The sequence below is a fragment of the Brachyistius frenatus genome, unplaced genomic scaffold (genome assembly GCF_029030835.1).
Source record: "Brachyistius frenatus isolate BFR_SWC_R1_liver_20210118 unplaced genomic scaffold, ASM2903083v1 Contig_458, whole genome shotgun sequence".
Lineage (NCBI taxonomy): Eukaryota > Metazoa > Chordata > Actinopteri > Embiotocidae > Brachyistius > Brachyistius frenatus.
This window is the reverse complement of record NW_027211057.1, coordinates 32,013-55,046: the sequence shown is the minus strand read 5'-3', so window position 1 is coordinate 55,046 and position 23,034 is coordinate 32,013. Positions and strand designations below refer to the sequence as shown.

Here is a 23,034-nt window from a genome sequence, read left to right as displayed (position 1 = left end):
AAACCACTTCAACAACACATCCTAGATCTCAATGAATGAAATATTCCAATTGAAAATCTTTATTCATTACATAGTGGAATGTGTTTAGAACAAAATAACATAAGAATGATCAATGGAAATCAAAATCATTATCCCATGGAGGTCTGGATTCAGAATCATACTCAAAATAAAAGTGGAAAAATCAGATCACAGGCTGATCCAACTTCTGTGGAGATTCCTGAAGACAAGTCCAAATGAGTCTCAGTAGTGTGTGTGTCCTCCACGTGCCTGTATCACTCCCTACAACGCCTGGGCATGCTCCTGATGAGACCACGGATGTTCTCCTGAGGGATCTCCTCCCAGACCTGGATCAAAGCATCGGTCCACTCCCGGACAGTCTGCGGTGGACGTGGCGTCGGCGGATGGAACGAGACACGATGTCCCAGATGTGCTGGATTGGATTCAGGTCTGGGGAACGGGCGAGCCGGTCCGTAGCATCGATGCCTTCATCGTGCAGGAACTGCTGACACACTCCAGCCACATGAGGCCGAGCATTGTCCTGCATCAGAAGAACCCGGGGCCCACTGCACCAGCATATGGTCTTCAATGGGTCTGAGGATCTCATCCCGGGACCTAATGGCAGTCAGGGTACCTCTGGCTAGCACACGGAGGGCTGCGCTGCCCTCCGAAGAAACGCCTCCCCAGACCGTCGCTGACCCGCCGCCAAACCGGTCACGCTGGAGGATGTTGCAGGCAGCAGAACGTTCTCCACGGCGTCTCCAGACTCCATCACGTCTGTCACATGTGCTCAGTGGGAACCTGCTCTCATCCGTGAAGACCGCAGGGCGCCGACAGAGAAGCTGCCGATCTTGGTGTTCTCTGGCAAAGTCCGATCGCCCGGCACGGTGTTGGGCTGTAAGCACAGACCGCACTTGTGGACGTCGGGCCCTCGTACCGCCCTCATGGAGTCTGTTTCTGACAGTTTGAGCAGAAACATGCACATTAGTGGCCTGCTGGAGGTCATTTTGTAGGGCTCTGGCAGCGCTCCTCCTGCTCCTCCTTGCACAAAGGAGCAGATAGCAGTCCCGCTGCCGGGTTGTTGTCCTCCTACGGCCCTCTCCATGTCTCCTGGTGGACCGGCCCGTCTCTCGGTATGTCCTCCGTCCTCTTGACACTGTGCTGACAGACACAGCAAACCTTCTTGCCACAGCGTGCATTGATGTGCCATCCTGGATGAGCTGCACTACCTGAGCAACTTCTGTGGGTTGGAGACACCTCATGCTACCTCTAGTGGTGAGGACACTGGCAAAATGCAAAAGGGACCAACAATCATCCAGAAAGGACGAGGACAGAGAAACAGTCTGTGGTCACCACCTGCAGAACCGTTCCTTTATAGGGTTGTCTTGATAATTGCCTCATTTCCACCTGTTGTCTGTTCCATTTGTACAACAGCAGGTGAAACTGATCCACAATCAGTGTTGATCCTAACTGGACAGGTTGATTTCACATAAGTGGGATTGATTGGAGTTACATTGAGTTGTTTAAGTGTTCCCTTTATTTTTTGGAGCAGTGTAATTTGTTTTTTTAACATTATAATCAGTTTGTCAACATAGATAGATAGATAGATAGATAGATAGATAGATAGATAGATAGATAGATAGATAGATAGATAGATAGATAGATAGATAGATAGATAGATAGATAGATAGATAGATAGATAGATAGAGTGGGTACGGAAAGTATTCAGACCCCTTTAAATGTTTCACTCTTTGTTTCATTGCAGCCATTTGCTAAAATCAAAAAAGTTCATTTTATTTCTCATTAATGTACACTCAACACCCCATCTTGACAGAAAAAAACAGAAATGTAGAAATTTGTGCAAATTTATTAAAAAAGAAAAACTGAAATATCACATGGTCATAAGTATTCAGACCCTTTGCTGTGACACTCATATTTAACTCATGCGGTCCATTTCTTCTGATCCTCCTTGAGATGGTTCTACTCCGTCATTGGAGTCCAGCTGTGTTTAATTAAACTGATTGGACTTGATTAGGAAAGGCACACACCTGTCTATATAAGACCTTATAGCTCACAGTGCATGTCAGAGCAAATGAGAATCATGAGGTCGAAGGAACTGTCCAAGGAGCTCAGAGACAGAATTGTGGCAAGGCACAGATCTGGCCAAGGTTACAAAATAATTTCTGCAGCACTCAAGGTTCCTAAGAGCACAGTGGCCTCCATAATCCTTAAATGGAAGAAGTTTGGGACGACCAGAACTCTTCCTAGACCTGGCCGTCCAGCCAAACTGAGCCATCGTGGGAGAAGAGCCTTGGTGAGAGAGGTAAAGAAGAACCCAAAGATCACTGGCTGAGCTCCAGAGATGCAGTAGGGAGATGGGAGAAAGTTCCACAAAGTCAACTATCACTGCAGCCCTCCACCAGTCGGGGCTTTATGGCAGAGTGGCCCGACGGAAGCCTCTCCTCAGTGCAAGACATATGAAAGCCCGCATAGAGTTTGCCAAAAAACACATGAAGGACTCCCAGACTATGAGAAATAAGATTCTCTGGTCTGATGAGACCAAGATTGAACTTTTTGGCGTTAATTCTAAGCAGTATGTGTGGAGAAAACCAGGCACTGCTCATCACCTGCCCAATACAATCCCAACAGTGAAACATGGTGGTGGCAGCATTATGCTATGGGGGTGTTTTTCAGCTGCAGGGACAGGACAACTGGTTGCAATTGAAGGAAAGATGAATGCGGCCAAGTACAGAGATATCCTGGAAGAAAACCTCTTCCAGAGTGCTCTGGACCTCAGACTGGGCCGAAGGTTCACCTTCCAACAAGACAATGACCCTAAGCACACAGCTAAAATAACAAAGGAGTGGCTTCGGAACAACTCTGTGACCATTCTTGACTGGCCCAGCCAGAGCCCTGACCTAAACCCAATTGAGCATCTCTGGAGAGACCTGAAAATGGCTGTCCACCAACGTTCACCATCCAACCTGACGGAACTGGAGAGGATCTGCAAGGAAGAATGGCAGAGGATCCCCAAATCCAGGTGTGAAAAGCTTGTTGCATCATTCCCAAGAAGACTCATGGCTGTACTAGTTCAAAAGGGTGCTTCTACTCAATACTGAGCAAAGGGTCTGAATACTTATGACCATGTGATATTTCAGTTTTTCTTTTTTAATAAATTTGCACAAATTTCTACATTTCTGTTTTTTTTCTGTCAAGATGGGGTGCTGAGTGTACATTAATGAGAAATAAAATGAACTTTTTTGATTTTAGCAAATGGCTGCAACGAAACAAAGAGTGAAAAATTTAAAGGGGTCTGAATACTTTCCGTACCCACTGTAGATAGATAGATAGATACTTTATTAATCCCCAAGGGGAAATTTTTTTCACTACAGCAGCATTTATAGATACAGGAAAGAAATAAAATAACAGTAAAACAATATTAAATATAAAAATGCACAGTATATACAATAAATAGAATCAAATAAAATAGAATAATTAAATTAAATTAAAACTAACTAAACAATAGTGCAAAGTTTTTTTTTTCTTCTTTTTTTTCATATTTAAACAAACAAGAAAAACAGACAACGGTGTTATTGTTGTGTGATGGATTTTGCCAGAGGTTATTACAGTCTTATTGCAGTGGGCAGGAATGATCTCCTATATCTGTCCTTGTGACAGCGGCGCTGGAGGAGTCTTTTGGAGAATGTCCTCCTCTGTCCCTGCAGCAGGTGGAGAGGGTGGTCAGGATTATCCAATATGGATAATAGTTTGTTCAGCGTCCTCCTCTCCACCTCCTTTTCCAGACTGTCCAGTTTGCAGCCAATGATGGAGCCGGCCTACTTAACCAGTTTGTTAAGTCTGTTGGTGTCTCCGGCTCCAATGCCCCCCTCCCCTACCGCTCTCCCCCAGCAGACCACAGCGAAGTACAATGCACTGGCCACAACAGATGATAGAACATCTCCAACATCTCACTGCACACATTGAAGGATCGAAGTTTCCTCAAGGAAAAGAGTCGACTCATCCCCTTCTTGTAGACAGCGTTGATGTTGGTCTTGCAGTTCAGTCTGTTGTCATGGAGACACCAGGTACTTGTACTCCTCAACCATGTCCACCTCCTCTCCCAGAACTCTCAGCGGTTGTGGAGCCGTCGTCTTTCTCCTGAATTCGACCACCATCTCTCTGGTCTTGGCCACGTTCAGAAGGAGGTGATTTCTACCAGCCCACTCCACAAAGTCCTCCTCTACTGCCCTGTACTCCTCCTCCCGTCCATCCCTTATACACCGACCGCTGCCTCCTCCTCCCGTCCATCCCTTATACAGCTGACCACTGCAGAGTCATCAGAGAACTTCTGCAGATGTCTTGACTCTGAGTTGTTCTGGAAGTCAGTGGTGTAGAAGGTGAACAGGAAGGAGACAGAACAGTTCCCTGAGGAGCTCCAGTACCACTGACCACCGTATCAGACAGCACACTGCCCAGACGGACAAACTGTGGTCTGCCTGTCAGGTAGTCAGTGATCCAGGAGACGGTGGACGCGTCCACCCCCACCACCTGCAGCTTCTCACTCAGCAGCAGTGGTTGGATGGTGTTAAATGCACTGGAGAAATCAAAGAAAGTGATTCTCACAGATTCACCGGTTCCATCCAGGTGAGACTGAGCTCGTTGCAGCAGGTAGATGATGGCATCGTCCACTCCCACACGAGGCTGGTACGCAGATTGCAGAGGGTCCAGTGAAGATTTCACCAGCGGCCTGAGGTGGGCCAAGACCAGCTTCTCCAGCACCTTCATCACATGAGATGTGAGGGCAACCGGTCGGTAGTCGTTGAGGCCGGATGGAGTCGTCTTCTTAGGGACTGGAACCAGGCAGGATGTTTTCCACAGCACCGGGATGTCCTCCTGCTTCAGGCTCAGGTTGAAGAGGTGTTGCAGGACCTCAGCCAGCTGGACGGCGCAGGTCCTCAGGACCCCGGGGCTGATGCCGTCAGGTCTTCAGGACCAACGGGGCTGATGCCGTCAGGTCCGGCAGCCTTGCGCTGGTGGAGCCTCTCCAGCTGTCTCCTAACCTGGCCAGTCTTCACAGAGATGGGGGAGAGTGGGGGGAGGTGTCATGGCGTCGATGGTAGAAGAGCCCTTTGGAGTTGAGGGCTCTGTGTCCATGCAGCTCACCAGGGATAACAGAGGGGGGAGGGGGGAAGGCAGCAGCGGTGTTTGGGAGGTGTAAGGTGTGTGGAGGAGACAGATGAGGGTGGTGAGCTAAACCTGTTGAAGAAACAGTTTAGCTCATTGTTCCTCTCCAGGTTCCCCCTGATTGTTCCTCTCCAGGTTCCCCCTGGTTGTTCCTCTCCAGGTTCCCCCTGATTGTTCCTCTCCAGGTTCCCCCTGGTTGTTCCTCTCCAGGTTCCCCCTGATTGTTCCTCTCCGGGTTCCCCCTGGTTGTTCCTCTCCAGGTTCCCCCTGGTTGTTCCTCTCCGGGTTCCCCCTGGTTGTTCCTCTCCAGGTTCCCCCTGGTTGTCTCTCTCTCCCCCCTTGAACCCAGTAATCTCCTTCATACCGGTTCACACCTCCCTCACGTTGTTCTGCTGGAGTTTGGCCTCCAGCTTCCTCCTGTAGGAGTCCTTGCACTCTCTCATCTTCTCCTTCAGGTGGCGCTGCGCTCTCCTGAGCTCCTCCCTGTCCCCAGACCTGAAGGCTGCTTTCTTCTGATTAAGAAGCACCTTCAGGTCACTGGTGATCCACGGCTTGTTGTTGGGGAAGCATTTTACAGTCCGGGATGGTACGGTGGAGTGTTCACAGAATCTGATGTATTCTGTGATACAGTCCGTCCTGCTGTTGATGTCCTCCCCATGTGGTCCACACAGCACATCCCAGTTCGTGGACTCAATTATTATTATTATTGTTATCAGTTTGTCAAATTATAATCAGTTTGTCAAATTATCATCAGTTTGTCAAATTATCATCAGTTTGTCAAATTATAATCAGTTTGTCAGCATCTGAAGTCCTGATTGTTGTGAAGGAGCTGCTGGTCTGTTCCCTCCACAGCAACTGAAACATCAAGGCACCGTTCATCTGTCTGAGACGAATCAGGATGACTGGAGATATGAGATGTGATGAAACATGTTTAGGTAGGTAGGTAGGTATATACTTTATTAATCCCCGAGGGGAATTTTTTTTTTTTTTTTATAGGAGCTCGCACTGGGTGATAGAAAGAACTCGGAATACAGTGTAACACCTGAACCTCTTCTGAACCAGGTCAGAGACCAGATGAAAATGATGGTGAACAGTGATGTTCAAAGTCTGAGGAGGATGTTTGATGGATCGGAGGAATGGTCAGTCTATAATTTGAATGTTATTGCACAAGTTTGTGTCTCCGTGTGTTGTAGGAGTATCTGGGATGGCCCCATTGAAATACTGTACTGCTGTTGGTGTGCTAAAAAATGATAGAAAATGGTGGTTCTCGGAGCCGGATCTGGGTTTTTGTATGCTTATATTACAGATAGTTTAGTTTATGACAGTAAGTCAAAATTAGCTCATACAGAAGTCAGAATTACATGGTTACATTTTTATTATTTCAATTTTTTTCAATTTTTTTTTATTTTTATCTATCTATCTATCTATCTATCTATCTATCTATCTATCTATCTATCTATCTATCTATCTATCTATCTATCTATCTATCTATCTATCTATCTATCTTTAATGTGTTAAGTGCCATGAAATAACCTCTGTTGTGATTTGGCGCTATATAAATTGAATTGAATTGAATATCTATCTATTTATCTATCTAGCTATCTCACTATCTCCCTATATACAGCTCTGGAAAAAAATTAAGAGACCACTCCAAATGTTTTTTAAATCAGCATCTCCACTTGTATGGATCCCTGTTCCATTCCAGTCTGTTGAATTCCAATATAGACTCACCTGATTCTACTTAATGAGGTACTGATCAGGTGATCACCTGAACCAAATCTTATTTAATGAAGAAAAGTATAAAACCAGTGCTGTAGTCATCACTATCCTCTTACAATAGGACCAGCTGGATGGCAGGAACAGTGCTACTAGAACCTTCTAATGTAATTGGAATTAAAAAAAAAAAAAAGTGACTATTGTCCAAAAGATTTCAAAAGAAAAGTTTTGAGTGAGAAAAGAAGAGTTCAACTCTGGTTTTACTGGCAGAGGAATACAGTGAGCGTCAGGCTGCTTCCATCCTTCAAATGTCAAAGACGACGGTTCATAAGAACGAGGTCAAGCAACAGACATTAGGGACAACAAAGCTACAGACATTAGGGACAACAAAGCTACAGACCAGCAGAGGACCAAAATGACTCTCCACTCAGCGGGATGACCTCCAACTCATTCCAATGTCACTCAACAACCGTAGGATGACATCAAGTGACCTCCAAAAAGAACGGCAAATGGTAGCTGGGGTGAAGAGGATGGTGAGGACGGTTAGAAACAGGCTCTTAGGGGCGGCTGAAGTCCTGCAAAGCTAGAAAAAAGCCCTTTATCAACAAGAAGCAAATAATAAAATGAAAAAAATCACGTACATAAGTATTCACAGCCTTTACACTCCAAATTGAGCTCAGGTGCATCCTGTTTCCACTGATCATCCTTGAGATGTTTCTACAACTTGATTGGAGTCCACCTGGTAAATTCAGTTGATTGGACATGATTTGGAAAGGCACACACCGTCTATATAAGGTCCCACAGTTGACATGTCAGAGACTGAGCTTGACCGAGACCGAAGACCAGGTGAGGGACGCGGAGCCACTGGCGGTGAATGATCGGAGAAGTTGGATGGTGAAAACTAGTGATGGTGAGATGAAGCCTCGTGAGGCATCGAACCACTTCAGCCAATTGGTTCGAGAAAGGGTTCATTTCTCGAAGCTTCATGTGCACACGAAACCACCTACTGGCCAAGTGTATAATCACAGGCAGCTGTATCTGAACCACATAATGTGATACATTGAATGTTTGTATCTGTTATGGCTGTTGGGAATGACTATGAATTACAAAAATGTATGACCAAATAATTTCTGTCCATAAATTATCACATGTGCATAATAAAATATTTTTTGAATGTATTCTGTGTGTGTAAATTTTCCCAAAATGGTAGTATCATATGATATGGCAGGTTGTGTAAAAATGTTTTTCTGTCACTTTAGCAAAATGGCATGGGCTTAAGCAGGCAGAGGACAGTGGAAGTGCTTGTGGAACTAGGAAGAGGGGACTGAATATGCTTGTGTAACTTGGACAATGATGTACAGGACAGGGGACATTTTATTCATTTTTATTCAGAAATAAGAGTTTCTCAACAGTTTTTGGTTTTGTGGATGTCCACATGTCAGAAGTAAGGCTAACAGCAGCCACCTTTTCCACTTTAGCCTTCTCCTTCTCCTTAGCTGACTCATACTTGGCCTCCACCATGGCCTTCAGAGCCTAAAGGAAAAAATATATAGTGCTGAACTGTGAGACACAATAAAGTACTCATTTGTTTCATGCATGCACCCATACATACCTGCCTTGTAGGGAGGACATAATTAGGATCCAGTTTGGACACAAATGCCCTGAATCCAACATCATCCACAATACTGAAGGGCTGTGTGTCCTTCACTATCATGGAGACGAGGGCTTCATCCAGCTCTTGTTTTCTGGTGGCTGGTTAAAAGAGAATAAATACAGTGTCTGTTACCTGTCTTTATTTGCACAATAAACAAAAGTGAACAGGGAAAAATTGTGATGGTGCATTTGTAATATTGTAATGACTTACCTTGGCTGGGTGAAGCTCCAGTTTCCTCCTTATTCTCATGCAAGGCACGGTAACGCCTCAGCATGGATGAGGTGTTGTTATTGTACCCCAACTCCTTGGAGCAGAATAAACACCTCACCTTTGAATAAAATAAGAAACTGTGAAAAATACAGTTCTTGATAAGCAAACCTAATGTGTCTGAAATAGAGTTAGATTTAGCTTACCTTATTAGGAGTTATCAAATCAAAGTGTTCCCACACAGGGGAAATCCTCCTCTTCCTAGCTGGCTCCATCTTATCACCTCCTTCTCTCCTCACTCTCCTACATCTCCAAACTATCTCTCTCTCTAACTTCTCCAAACTATCTCTCTCTCTCTAAACTCTCCAAACTATCCAAACTCTCAACTGACCTCAACTCTCCACCAACAACCCACATTTTGAATGGAGCCTGAGGGGTTTATATTGCCGTCAAACCTCCCGGCAAAATCTGAACCACTTCCCGAAGCAGTCACGTGGTACAGCCGGCAGCGAGGCTTCGGACGTCATCATTTTTGGCTCCTCCCCTAAATGAAGCAAGCCTCGACACGCGCTTCGAGGAAACGCCCCCTCCATTACTCGACACACGCTTCGAAGCGTCGGCACATCTCGTAACATCACTAGTGAAAACTATACAACAAAACAGTCGGAGGAACCTGACAGATGATTCTGCCATAAAGGCACATCTGTCAGGTGGAGGTCAAAAAAGAGAAGTTTCCAAAATGGGGAAAACAGTGATCTGAAGAAAATCATGGCAGGTCGGCACAGCTGTGTTGTGAATGGACCAGAGTGGGGAGACTCTGATTTGATGGAGATAGCATGGAGATTAGCCGAGGTATTGAGAGAAAGAGGGAAAAAAGAGGTGGTAATTTTGTTGTGACTAGCACGAAGAAAATCAGGTGTACTGGAGGACCAGAGGGTCCAGACGGGTCGGAGTTTAAAATGATTCTGAGGTTTGGAGGAGAGAGAGGGGTTTCCTCCATGAGCCCGGTGAAGCTAACCACGGTATTAAAAAATCAGATTGGAGATATTCTCATGGCGAAAGTTTTGAAGGACGGAAATTTGTTGATTGTATGTAGAAATGAAGAGCAAAGAGAGCGAGCGGACAGGATTAAAGAAATAGGGCGGTTTAAAGTAGTGAGCACAAACAGTATCCAAAGAGAAAGTAAGTGGAGTAAGGAGCAATTTGGGGGTTGGGGTCACGATGGAGGAAATTAAAGCTAACCTTAAAAGAGGAACTTTGAAAGGAGCCCGAAGGCTGCTGGTAACTCGAGAGGGGATGAGGAGAGACAGTGATTACGTTGTGCTGGATTTTGAGGAGGAAGAACGACCAAAGAAAGTCTCTTTATGTTACCTGAGTTACTGTTCAGGAGTTCATCCCAAAACCTACAAGGTGTTACAACTGCCAAAGGTTCAGACACACAGCTGAAGCATGCAAAGGCAGAAGGAGGTGTTCAAGGGGTGGAGAAGACCACGAGTACAACAGTGCAGACATGAGCAACCAAAGTGTTGTAACTGCGGGGGGGAGCACAGTGAGGCTTACTATGGGTGAGGTATTGAAAAGGGAGAGAGGGAAATACAGCAGGGAGGGTGCAGAATAAAATCATTATTCGGCCAGAGTGGAGGAACTGATGGAAGTAAAACGGTAAACAACCCACAGCAGTCCCACATCAGACAGAGGAGGAACAAATAATGAGCGACTTCAAAAAGCTCCTCACTTTCATAGCAGGGTAGTAAATGTTACAATGGAGGTAAAATCAAAAACAGAATCCAGATAATTGTTAAAGCAGCAGTTCACCACCTAGATATCAGCAGACCAACATGGGAGGAAGTTAGAAATGATCTCAGTATGCAAGCAAGTCAAGAGTAAATAGGATAGGTTTAATACACAATGATTTACATACTACAATGGAATGATCGGAGTTTGTTGGCTAATGGACAAGAATTCAACAAATATGTTGAAAGTGTTTCTAGTAAACCAGATGTCATATGCATACAGGAAACATGGTTAAAACCAAATTTGGACTTGAGACTAGCTGGATATAGGTGTGTTAGGTGTGATAGGGAGGGTGGTCAAGGAGGAGGAGGTGCCACATTTATTAGTGAAGACATTACATTTAGAGAAGTAAAGATAGGGACTGAGCTAGAATATGTAACTGTGGAGATCTGGACAAGTGAAGGAGAGATCATAGTTATTAATTTTTATAATCCCTGTAAAAAAAAATAGAGGTGAATAGATTGGCACAAATTGAAGGGATAGGTGGCAACAAGGTAGCAAGCAAGAGTTCGGAGAATCATTCGGAAAGCAAAAAGGGAAAGCTGGCGGAATTATTGTATCAGAATTGGGAGATCAACACCTGTGGGAGAGATTTGGGGGATGATTAGAAGCATGAGAGGAATTAGAAGAGTACGGCAGGATCAAGTATTGAAGAGGGGGGAGGAAACAGCAGCGTCAGATGGGGAGAGGGCAGAGATGATAAAAAGCTTTAACAGAAATCCACAGCTCTGCCAACCTGACAGCAGAAGGTAAGAGAGGAAGGGAAAGGACACGGTCAGCTCATCCTACTATTCTGGAAAGAAGAGACAATACTAACAGTTCGATTGATGCCCCATTTAATTCAGAAGAGTTGAAAAGAGCAATAGAAAGAGCTGGATTGACATCGCCAGGGAAGGATGAAATATGTTATATAATGCTGAAGCATGTAGGTAGGTTAGCAATGATGACATTATTATTGTTTTATAATAAGGTTTGGGAAGTGGGGAGACTGCAGAGTTCATGGAAAGAAGCTGTGATGATCCCAATCAGGAAACCAGGCAAAGACTCATCAAACCCAACAAATTATAGACCCATAGCACTAGCATCTCATGTAGGTCAGATTATGGAGAGGATGATAACACAGATTAACATTTTATATGGAGACCAGGGGAATTATAACACCTCATCAAAGTGGATTTCAGAAAGGTAGAGGAACTATGGACCCAATTATTTGTTTAGAAACAGAAATAAAAAAAAAGCCCAGGTAAATAAGGAGGCAGTGATGGCGGTGTTTTCTGATGTGGAGAAGGCGTATGATATGGTTTGGAAGGAGGGGTTGTTGATTAGATTAAAAATGATGGGACTCTGTGGCAGAGTATATAATTGGATTAAAGACTTTTTACTTGACAGATTTATTCAAGTCAGAATTGGGACAGCACTATGGAGAATATACCCGGTAGAGAACGGGACACCTCAGGGTGGTGTAATCAGTCCGATACTGTTCTCCATCATGATAAATGATGTGTTCCTTCAAGTTCACGGGGATATTGGATGATCCCTGTTTGCTGATGATGGAGCATTGTGGAAGAGGGGGAAGAACATAAACTATATTAAAGGGAAAGTACAAGAGGCTGTGAATGAAGTAGAAATATGGTCTTATTCATGGATTCAAGTTTTCTGTGGGAAAAACTAAAACAATCTGGTTTACTAGAAAGAGAGGAGTTGATGCTCAGATAAAGATGTACGGACAAAAGATTGAACAAGTGGAAGTTTGCAGGTTTCTAGGTGTGTGGTTCGATGAGAAGTTAACATGGAATGAGCAGATTCAGAGGATAGTTATGAAATGTAAGAATATTTTAAATGTGATGAGGTGTCTAACAGGGTCAGAATGGGGAGCCAGCAGGTCTGCAATGAAAAATATTGATATCGCTGTGATGAGATCAGTTCTGGATTATGGGTGGTATTTAGATCAGCGGCAAAAACTTCATTAAAGAAGCTGGAAGTGGTGAATCCCAAACTCTGAGACTCTGTTGTGGTGCTTTTAGAACAAGTCTTGTGTCTTCAGGTGGAGGAGGGTGAGACGCTGCTGCATTTGAGATAATCTCTTAACTTTGAACTACTGGACCAGTCTTCAAGGACATTCTGGAGACGAGTGTCCAACACAAAGGTGCTTCTGCCATGTTGGGAGAGTGAAAGGGCCAAACAGGACTGCTTTGCATGGAGCAGTGGAAAACTTGCAAGAGAGATGACATTAGATCAGATAACATTACCTTCTACAGTACCGCTATCAGCAACACCACCTTGGTTATTTCCCTCAGTGTCAGCTGATCATTATTTTCTGAACAAAACCCAAGTACTTAAAGATGTTGGTAATATTGCAGGAGTGGTGGAGGACAGACGACAGACAACATATCAATCATTTACCCCGGCACACACAGATGGATCTAAAGATCCTAACACAGGTAGAACCGGTCACCATAGCAACCTTGCAATATGAAGTCAAAAGGAAAACATCAGACCATCTGTCTGTTTATACAGTGGAGACGTCGGCCATTTTAACAGCACTGCAGCGGGTGGAGGAGGTTCAGATCAGAAAGGTCATCATCTGTTCAGATTCCAGTTCAGCATTATTGTCATTACAATCATTCACATCTCACAGCAGGCAGGATTTAATCAATGAAATATACGAAACACTGTTCAGACTTAAACATTGAGTATTGTTGTATCATTCATGTGGGTGCCGGCACATAGAGGGTTAAAGGTCAAATGAAACAGCAGATAAATTAGCAAAGCAAGCCTTGAAATGTCAGAACAAGACAGACATTTTATTCAGCAAAACAGAAGCTAAATCAATAATCAAAAGAAACATTATTCAGGAATGCCAGCACAGTTGGGATGCAGGAGACACAGGAAGACATCTTTATGTTATTCAGAAAGAAGTTGGCAAAGGGAGGACATCCAGAAGAAAACACATGAACCAGACTGAGGATTGGACACACAAGGCTGAACAAAACAGTGACACTAATAAATAAACACCAACAGGACGATGCGAGTTCTGCAAAATAGCAGAAACTGTAGAGTTTATCATTTGTCATTGCCAGAAATTCACACTCAAGCAAAACCGGTTGAAGAGGAGGCTGGCAGTAGAGGAAGTACATTTAAAAGATGCATTGACCTTGGGGGCAGGAAAGGTACTACAATACCTGAAAGAAACAGGATTGAGTAAAAAGATTTAGGGCACCTAATTGAAACAACTCCTTTTTTTATTTTATTTTTTTTTATTTTGTAAAGGGATAGGTAACTCTGGTCCACACTCCAATACAGTAGATGCAATGCACTTTTCGTTGGATGCCATCCCCCATAAAACTTAAAGGAAGAAGAAATGCATGTCAGAGCACAAACCAAGACATGAAGTCCAAGGAATCGTCTGTAGACCTCAGACAGGATTGTATGGAGGCACAGATCTGGGGAAGAGTACAGAAACATTTCTGCAGCATTGAAGGTCTCAATGAGCACAGTGGCCTCCATCATCCATAAATGGAAGAAGTTTGGAACCACCAGGACTCTTCCTGGAGTCGGCCGCCCGGCCAAACTGAGCGATCGGGGAGAAGGGCCTTAGTCAGGGAGGTGACCAAGAACCCGATGGTCACTCTGACAGAGCTCCAACGTTGCTCTGTGAAGAGAGGAGAACCTTCCAGAAGGACAACCATCTCTGCAGCACTCCACCAAGCAGGCCTGTATGGTAGAGTGGCCAGACAGAAGCCACTCCTCAGTAAAAGGCTCATGACAGCCCACCTGGAGTTTACCAAAAGGCACCTGAAGGACTGTCAGACCATGAGAAGCTAAATTCTCTGGTCTGATGAAACAAAGATTGAACTCTTTGGCCTGAATGCCAAGCGTCATGTTTGGAGGAAACCAGGCACCGCTCATCACCTGGCCAATACCATCTCTACGGTGAAGCATGGTGGTGGCAGCATCATGCTGTGGGGATGTTTTTCAGCAGCAGGAACTGGGAGACTAGTCAGGATGGAGGGAAAGATGAATGCAGCAATGTACAGAGACATCCTTGATGAAAACCTTCTCCAGAGCGCTCTGGACCTCAGACTGGGGCGAAGGTTCATCTTCTAACAGGACAACGACCCGAAGCACACAGCCAAGATAACAAAGGAATGGCTTCGGGACAACTCTGTGAATGTCTTTGAGAGGCCCAGGCAGAGCCCAGACTTGAACCCGATTGAACATCTCTGGAGAGATCTGAAAATGGCTGTGCTGGGATGGGATGCTCCCCATCCAACCTGATTGAGCTTCAGAGGTCCTGCAAAGAAGAATCGGAGAAACTGCCCAGAAATAGGAGCCAAGCTTGTAGCATCATACTCAAAAAGACTTGAGGTTGGAACTGCTGCCAAAGGTGCTTCAGCAAAGTATTGAGCAAAGGCTGTGAATACTTTTATATTGTCGTTCTTTATTTTTAACAGATTTGTAAAAAAAAAATTAAATAAAGTTGTCATTATGGGGTATTGTGTGTAGAATTTTGAGGAAAACAATTAATTTAACCCATTTTGGAATAAAGCTGTAACATAAGCCTGGAAAAGGTGGTGGAGAGGAGGACCCTGAACAAACTATTATCCATATTGGATAATCCTGACCACCCTCTCCACCACCTGCTGCAGGGACAGAGGAGGACGTTCTCCAAAAGACTCCTCCAGCTGCTGTCACAAGAACAGATACAGGAGATCATTCCAGATACAGGAGATCATTCCAGATACAGGAGATCATTCCAGATACAGGAGATAATTCCTGATACAGGAGATCATTCCAGATACAGGAGATCATTCCTGATACAGGAGATCATTCCTGTCCACTGCAATAAGACTGTACAATAACTCACCTCTGGCAAAATCCATCACACAACAATAACACTGTTGTCTGTTGTCTGTTTTTCTTGGTTGTTTAATTATATAAAAAAAAAAACTTTGCACTATTGTTTAGTTAGTTTTAATTTAATTATTCTATTCTATTTTATTGTATATGCTGTGCATTTTTATATTTAATATTTTTTACTGTTATTTTCTTTCTTTCCTGTATCTATAAATGCTGCTGTAGCGAAAGAATTTCCCCTTGGGGATTAATAAAGTATCTATCTATCTATCTATCTATCTATCTATCTATCTATCTATCTATCTATCTATCTATCTATCTATCTATCTATCTATCTATCTATCTATCTATCTATCTATCTATCTATCTATCTATCTATCTATCTATCTATCTATCTATCTATCTATCTATATATATATGTATCCATATCTATCTATATCTGTATCTATATCTGTATCTATATCTATCTTCATAGATAAACAGAATAATTCATTCTTCATGACATGTACAGGTACAGTAGTGAAATCTACATGTGTAAATAGCCCACAGATAAAAAGTGAAAGGGCGCCCACTGCTGGTCGTTTAGGGTACTGCTGTTTACCAGCCCTGGGGAGACAATGTGTAGAGATCTTTAAAGCTCTTTTAAATGCTGTGATCTCCCCAGAAGAGATGCAGCTCTACTTGGTTGTTGGTCTGTTGTGTGATTATAAGATGGTCTCTGGTTAGAAGTGATCTGATGTTATTTATACGTGTGACTGATAACTTCCGGTCCAGTTAAAGCTCTTCAGTAGAACATGGTGACAGCAGGTCTGGTGCTGAAAGGAGCTGATGTGGAACAGACCTGACTCGGGTCTCCGTGGTGTTCAGGTGATCTCGGCCTCTACCTGCTGGTTAAGTTCGGTACCGCAGTGCCCACACGGCGCCATATTAGAGCGACGTTAAAGATCTGCGGACGACGTGGAGGAAGTGGAGCGGGGCTCCAGATGTCACGGCCCGTCATCCGGTAACACTGGAGCTGCTGCTACATGGTTGACCAGTAACCGAGACAAACATCTTGGGCAGCGTCGTCCGAGCCGAGTTGTTTGGGTCGTTGTTCGCCGGCAGACATGACTTCCTTAACTCAGAGGAGCTCGGGCCTCGTGCAGCGGCGGACTGAAGCCTCGCGTTGCGCCGCTGATAAAGAGCATCCGTCGGGCGAGGAGGACCACGAGCCCCGGCGGGGGGACGAGCAGGACGACAACGATACCGGAGACTCCAAAGAAACCCGGCTGACCTTGATGGAAGAAGTGTTGTTGTTAGGACTGAAGGACCGAGAGGTAACGGCAGATCCGACCCTCAATATAATCAGGAAACGTGACGTTAAAAGAGCTGCTGGGTTAGCGTCCTGGTTAGCTGTAATGCTAGCTGAAGCTAACAACAATAACGGGCCTCACAGCAGCTCATGTCCCCTGGTTCGGTAAAGATGGTAGTTACTGTCACTAACTAACCCCCCTCTGGTTATAAAGATGGTAGTTACTGTCACTAACTAACCCTCTCTGGTTATAAAGATGGTAGTTACTGTCACTAACTAACCCTCCTCTGGTTATAAAGATGGTAGTTACTGTCACTAACTAACCCTCCTCCGGTTATAAAGATGGTAATTATTGTCACTAACTAACCCTCCTCCGGTTATAAAGATGGTAGTTACTGTCACTAACTAACCCCCCTCCGGTTATAAAGACGGTAGTTACTGTCACTAACTAACCCTCTCTGGTGACAGCGGACCAGCGGCAGGAGGTTTTGAACCTGAGATCTCCACAATTCTTCATTTACACTCGAGGATTAACTAACCAGAACTTGGGGGTCAAAGGTCACTGGCACTCCAGAATTCATCCACTAATTATGATCACATTTAACACAAAAGTCTCTGACAGGATAAAATGATGAAGTGGTGACATTTCATGTCCCAAAGGTCAGCCCTACTGTGACATCACTGAGGGACTGAAACATGTGCTGATTGTTTAGATCTTCTATGTGTCAGGTTCAACATGTGTGAAGCATTGTCTGTTGTCATAGCAACACCTTTGTGTTCCATCAGTCTTCACTACAAGTATGATATGAGTGACAGACATGGTGGAGGGAACCGTAGGTTCAGGTTCTAACTGAAGCCGGTGTGCCTCACAGGTACTGAGGTGCTGCTTCCTAGTGTGGATATGCATATGACCATCAACTCTGTCATACTGTTGTCATAACAACCCGTGAGGAATATGTCAGCATCCACAGTGAGGCTTGTTCAGCTGGCTGTGACCAGAACCTCCACGGGTCCTTCTTCAGTTCATATGCAGTCCATGATCAGCTGACTGGTCACAGACAGAGGTGATGCCAGCTGGAGCGCTAGGTCCAATCAGTACATACAACATGGTACTAAGTCCAACTGGAGGTACTGAAGACCCCTGGGAGTGGCCCTGTTTAGTTTAGTTTGACTGGTTGAGTCAGTCATGTTGACCAACAGGATTTCTTCTGGTCCTATGATGTGATGTTCTGATGTTCCGGTCCTGATGCTGTGTTTCCATGACGCAGGGCTACACCTCCTTCTGGAACGACTGCATCTCGTCGGGGCTGCGGGGGTGCATGCTGATCGAGCTGGCCCTGAGAGGACGTCTTCAGCTGGAGGCTTGTGGCATGAGAAGAAAAGGTCTGCTGACCAGGAAGGTAGGAACCATGGTGGTCCCACCGTTTCTAGGGACAGAGTTCAGAGACAGGACTTTAGGTTTTCACTGTCACCATCATCCTGTTCAGGAACCTGGACAACATGGTCACCGTACCAGTAACCTTCAGTGGTTCTGTTCTCACAAGGGTATCGAGAAATCCAATGAATTTGATTAGAGGCAAAGTTTTCTTTTTATTTTCGTAAACAACAAAAATTCATCAACTCTGATTTATTTATACAAACCACGACTCATATCAGGTCTGTTTACATAGTAGAACCAACTCAGAACGTCTGGACAGAGGTTCTGTTACGATGCTGTGGTTCTAGAAAATCTCAGAGAGGCTTTGTTGGGATGATGTGAGAAGTTCTCCTTGTAACGTGTGTTCTGGTTCTGGTTTACAGGTGATCTGTAAGTCCGATGCTCCTACAGGTGATGTCCTTCTGGATGAAGCTTTAAAACACATCAAAGACACTCAGCCTCCAGAGACGGTGCAGAGCTGGATCGAACTGCTGAGTGGTGAGTTCTGCCTCGTCATCGGATCCACAGAACCACTGGTACTGTTTCTATAAAAGGGAACCACTGGTACTTTACATTACATTTATCTGACTCTTATCCAAAGACTTACAATAAGTTCATTTCAACCACGAGGGTTCAAAACCAGAACAACAAGAATCAAGAAAATATAATTTCTTCCAGAAAGCCAAACTACAAAGTTCTATCAGTAAGTTCTATTTTAAGCTACTAAAGTTCTACTGTTCAAGGTAAAGGAGGAAGAGGTGTGTTTTTAGTTTGTGGTGGAAGATGTTCAGAGTTTCTGCTTCCTGATGTCGTTGGGGAGCTCATTCTACCATTTAGGAGCCAGGACAGCAAACAGACGTGATTTAGTAGAGTGTTTAACTCAGTGAGGAGCAACAAGCTGATTGGTAGAAACAGAGTGGAGGGAGGGGCTCGGATGTAGTGGTACTGCTTCTATAAAATGGAACCACTGGTACTGCTTCTGTAAAAGGGAACCACTGGTACTGCTTCTATAATGAGATTCTCATCACGTTGTTTGAAGACGTCAGTCTGAAACTTTAGAAGAGTTCTGATGTCAGGCTGACTTCATCACCTGACTTCATCACCTGACATCATCACCTGACATCACCTGACATCATCAGTCCAGTGTGTGTGTGTGTGTGTGTGTGTGTGTGTGTGTGTGTGTGTGTGTGTGTGTGTGTGTGTGTGTGTGTGTGTGTGTGTGTGTGTGTGTGTGTGTGTGTGTGCAGCATTTGAGAGGACAGCTCTGTGTTCTTGTGTCTATGTCACATCACCTGGTCATCGATGTAGATGATGTCACCAGATGACATCACTAACTGTCTGTGTTTATGGTCTGCAGGAGAGACGTGGAACCCTCTGAAGCTCCACTACCAGCTGAGGAACGTTCGAGAACGTCTGGCCAAGAACTTGGTGGAGAAAGGCGTCCTGACGACGGAGAAGCAGAACTTCCTGCTGTTCGATATGACCACGCATCCTCTGACCAACAACACCATCAAGCAGCGCCTCATCAAGAAAGTCCAGGAGGCGGTTCTGGACAAGTGGGTGAACGACCCCCACCGAATGGACAAGCGGCTGCTCGCTCTCATTTTCTTAGCTCACTCCTCGGACGTCCTGGAGAACGCCTTCGCCCCGCTGCTGGACGAGCAGTACGACCTGGCCATGAAGAGAGTGAGGCAGCTGCTGGAGCTGGAGCCGGAGGGGGAGAGTCTGAAGACCGGGTCCAACGAGCTACTGTGGGCCGTGGTGGCAGCCTTCACCAAATGACCCTCAGTGGTGGTTCAGGCGGCATCGGACTCTGGACTCTGGACTCTGGGTCGGACTCTGGACTAACCAACTAACCAACACAGGGACCTGACTGACGTGTTTACTGCCTAGACTCCTGGGATGGACTGTCCTCGTCCCCCCACCTCCTCGTCTCCCATCCTCCTCCTCCTTGTCTCCCGTCCCCCACCTCCTCGTCTCCCGTCCACCTCCTCCTCGTCTCCCCCGTCCCCCCACCTCCTCTCCTGTCCCCCCACCTCCTCGTCTCCCTTCCCCCACCTCCTCTCCTGTCCCCCCACCTCCTCGTCTCCCTTCCCCCACCTCCTCGTCTCCCGTCCCCCTCCTCCTCATCTCCTGTCCTCCTCCTCCTCGTCTCCCATCCCCCTCCTCCTCGTCTCCCGTCCCCCTCCTCCTCGTCTCCCATCCTCCTCCTCCTTGTCTCCCGTCCCCCACCTCCTCGTCTCCCGTCCCCCTCCTCCTCATCTCCCCTGTCCTCCCCCACCTCCTCGTCTCCCGTCCTCCTCCTCCTCTTCTCCCATCCTCCTCCTCGTCTCCCATCCTCCTCTATGCCAACATAATAACTCTGGACTCTGAGGTTCAGTTTGACAGACATGAAGACGTCGGTCCTCATCGCCTCGGTTCTATTGTCTCTGAGGTTCAGTGATTCTGTCATAGGTGAGTCCAGGTAACCCGCTGACTCAGCAGACGGGACAGTAACAGACAGCAGAGACTTCATATCCAGGAGACATTGTGTCCTCCAACAGTGTGTCCTCCAACAGTGTCCTCTGATGCTCTTAACTGTCTTTCCATCCATCAGACAGAGCTGCTGACTGAGTGACTGCCCTCACACACACACACACACACACACACACACACACACACACACACACACACACACACACACACACACACACACACACACAGTGTCAGTGTTGAGCTCCAGATCACCTGACCATCAGGATGACGGGAAAACTCCACACAGAACTGCCTTCCAGCAGAACCTTCTGTGAGGCCGCGGTGCCGCACAACACTTCATCCTCAGTCCTGACCTGTAGGACCGACCAGCTGATCCAAACCCGGCTCCATCAAACACGAGACAAGATCCAGAGTCACACAGGGAGAACACCATCAGAACCACTCAGTCAGGACATCATGTATGAAATAAAATCCAGGTATGATGATGGAAGGACAAATAAATCTGCTCATATCTAATCAACCAGTCTGACGTATAGGAAGTAAACACTGCTCCTATTGGCCAGTTTTATATTCACGACAACATCATATTCAGTTGTTTTTATTCATAATGAAATCATCTCTTTCGATGAACTGTTAAAATCATGTTGGAGACAGCAGCAGCTTTATTTAGCAGCAAACATATGTTTCCTTTTGGTCCTAAAAGGTTCATGAATGGATTTCATGTGAACAGAACCATTGTCGGACTCAAAAACTCTTCTGCATGGATGGCTGTGAGGAGCTGACTGAACGATTTGATTGGCATGAACCAACTCGGGTTCAGATCCAGACAGAAATGTGGTTTGTTCATGTGTTAGATTGAAATATTATAATAAATGCCTCCTCATCTCAGTTTGAACATCCTGTGAAACATCTGCAGCACAGAGAGAAGTCAGTGTACAAATAACTGCAGCAGACATTAAACATGAAAATCTGTCTCGGTACTTATTGGTAGGAAAAACCAACAGAAATCATGGTGCATTAAGGAACTGTGGATCTTCAGCTGATGAGTCCGACAACAGTCCAGTCTGGACCATGCTGTGTTCCACTTCTACTTTGATGGAGCTGCTCAGTCTCCTCCTGTTTCAGTGTTTAAAGCTCAGCCAGACTGAAGCCTTCAGACCCCCCAATGCATGCTGCCCATGTTCTCGTGAGGTGGGAAGATGGTAGAACAGGTACACTCCCAAAATGGTCCGGTCTCACTCTGCAGGTCTTCATGAACTCTAAAATAGATCTGATGTATATGTCAACTTCAAGATGAATTATTGAACAGCTACCGACGTCCATCAGAAGAATTGGAAGACTCATTCCAGATGTTCATGTGTATATTTTTATCACGTTCAAACTGTATGAAACATTCAACAGAGCCTTTCAACATGGACTCTGCTCTTAATCTCATTCTGCCTCCACTCAGCGTTGTTGTCATATGTTGGACTGTTGTGTTTGGATGTTTCCTGCTCAGCCTCACATCCTGTTGAAGACGTTGCTGTATTACAGACACTGTATGTAGCGAAGGGCTGAATGATGACAGGAGCTGCTTCATGCGTCACAGAAAGTGAAGATGAGAGATTATATGTTATCTAAATAAAAGGACTCTAGTCTGTCTACTTTCTTTGATCAGAGAAAATAAACCACGACTTGGAAGTGCCTCATTATACTTCTGATCTGAACTTTTGTTTGAAGCACGCAGGCCATGAACACGACGTCTAATGGTTTGGATCAGGCCTGTGATCTCCAGTGGATGTAAACAACCTAGTTCAAACTAATTTATTTATATATGAACCTAATCTGTATCAAAACTAACGTAGTTCAAACTAATTTATTGATGTATATGACTAATCTTTATCAAATCTAACATAGTTCAAACTAATCTATTTATATATCAAACTAATCTGCATCAAAACTAACAGTTCAAACTAATTTATTTATATATGAACCTAATCTGTATCAAAACTAACGTAGTTCAAACTAATTTATTTATTGTTACATATAAACCTAATCTGTATCAAATCTAACATAGTTCAAACTAATTGATTTATGTTAAACTAATCTGGATTAAAACTAACGTAGTTAAAACTAATTGATTTATATTTATAAATAAACGAAGCTGTATCAAAACCAATGTAATCCAAACTAATTTATTTATAGTTATATATAAACACAATCTATCAAAACTAACGTAGTTCACGCTAATTTATTAATATATAAAACTAATCTTTATCAAATCTAACGTAGTTCAAACTAATCTATTTATATATCAAACTAATCTGCATCAAAACTAACATAGTTCAAACTAATTTATTTATGTATAAAACTAAGCTGTTTAAAAAATAACAGTTCAAACTAATTTATTGATATATAAAACTAATCTCTATCAAATCTAACAGTTCAAACTAATCTACTTAT

General features: G+C 44.6%; 1 protein-coding gene across 1 annotated transcript; it reads left to right on the top strand.

Annotated features, from left to right (window-relative positions):
* Positions 1–16,072: 16,072 nt before the first annotated feature.
* On the top strand, positions 16,073–22,285 carry LOC138614143 (Golgi phosphoprotein 3). The gene is made up of 4 exons (XM_069687383.1): positions 16,073–16,725; positions 17,969–18,100; positions 18,501–18,615; positions 19,475–22,285. Exons 1-4 carry the CDS (start codon positions 16,516–16,518, stop codon positions 19,897–19,899), a joined length of 882 nt encoding a protein of 293 aa, XP_069543484.1. The 5' UTR covers positions 16,073–16,515; the 3' UTR covers positions 19,900–22,285.
* The last annotated feature ends 749 nt before the right edge of the window (positions 22,286–23,034 follow it).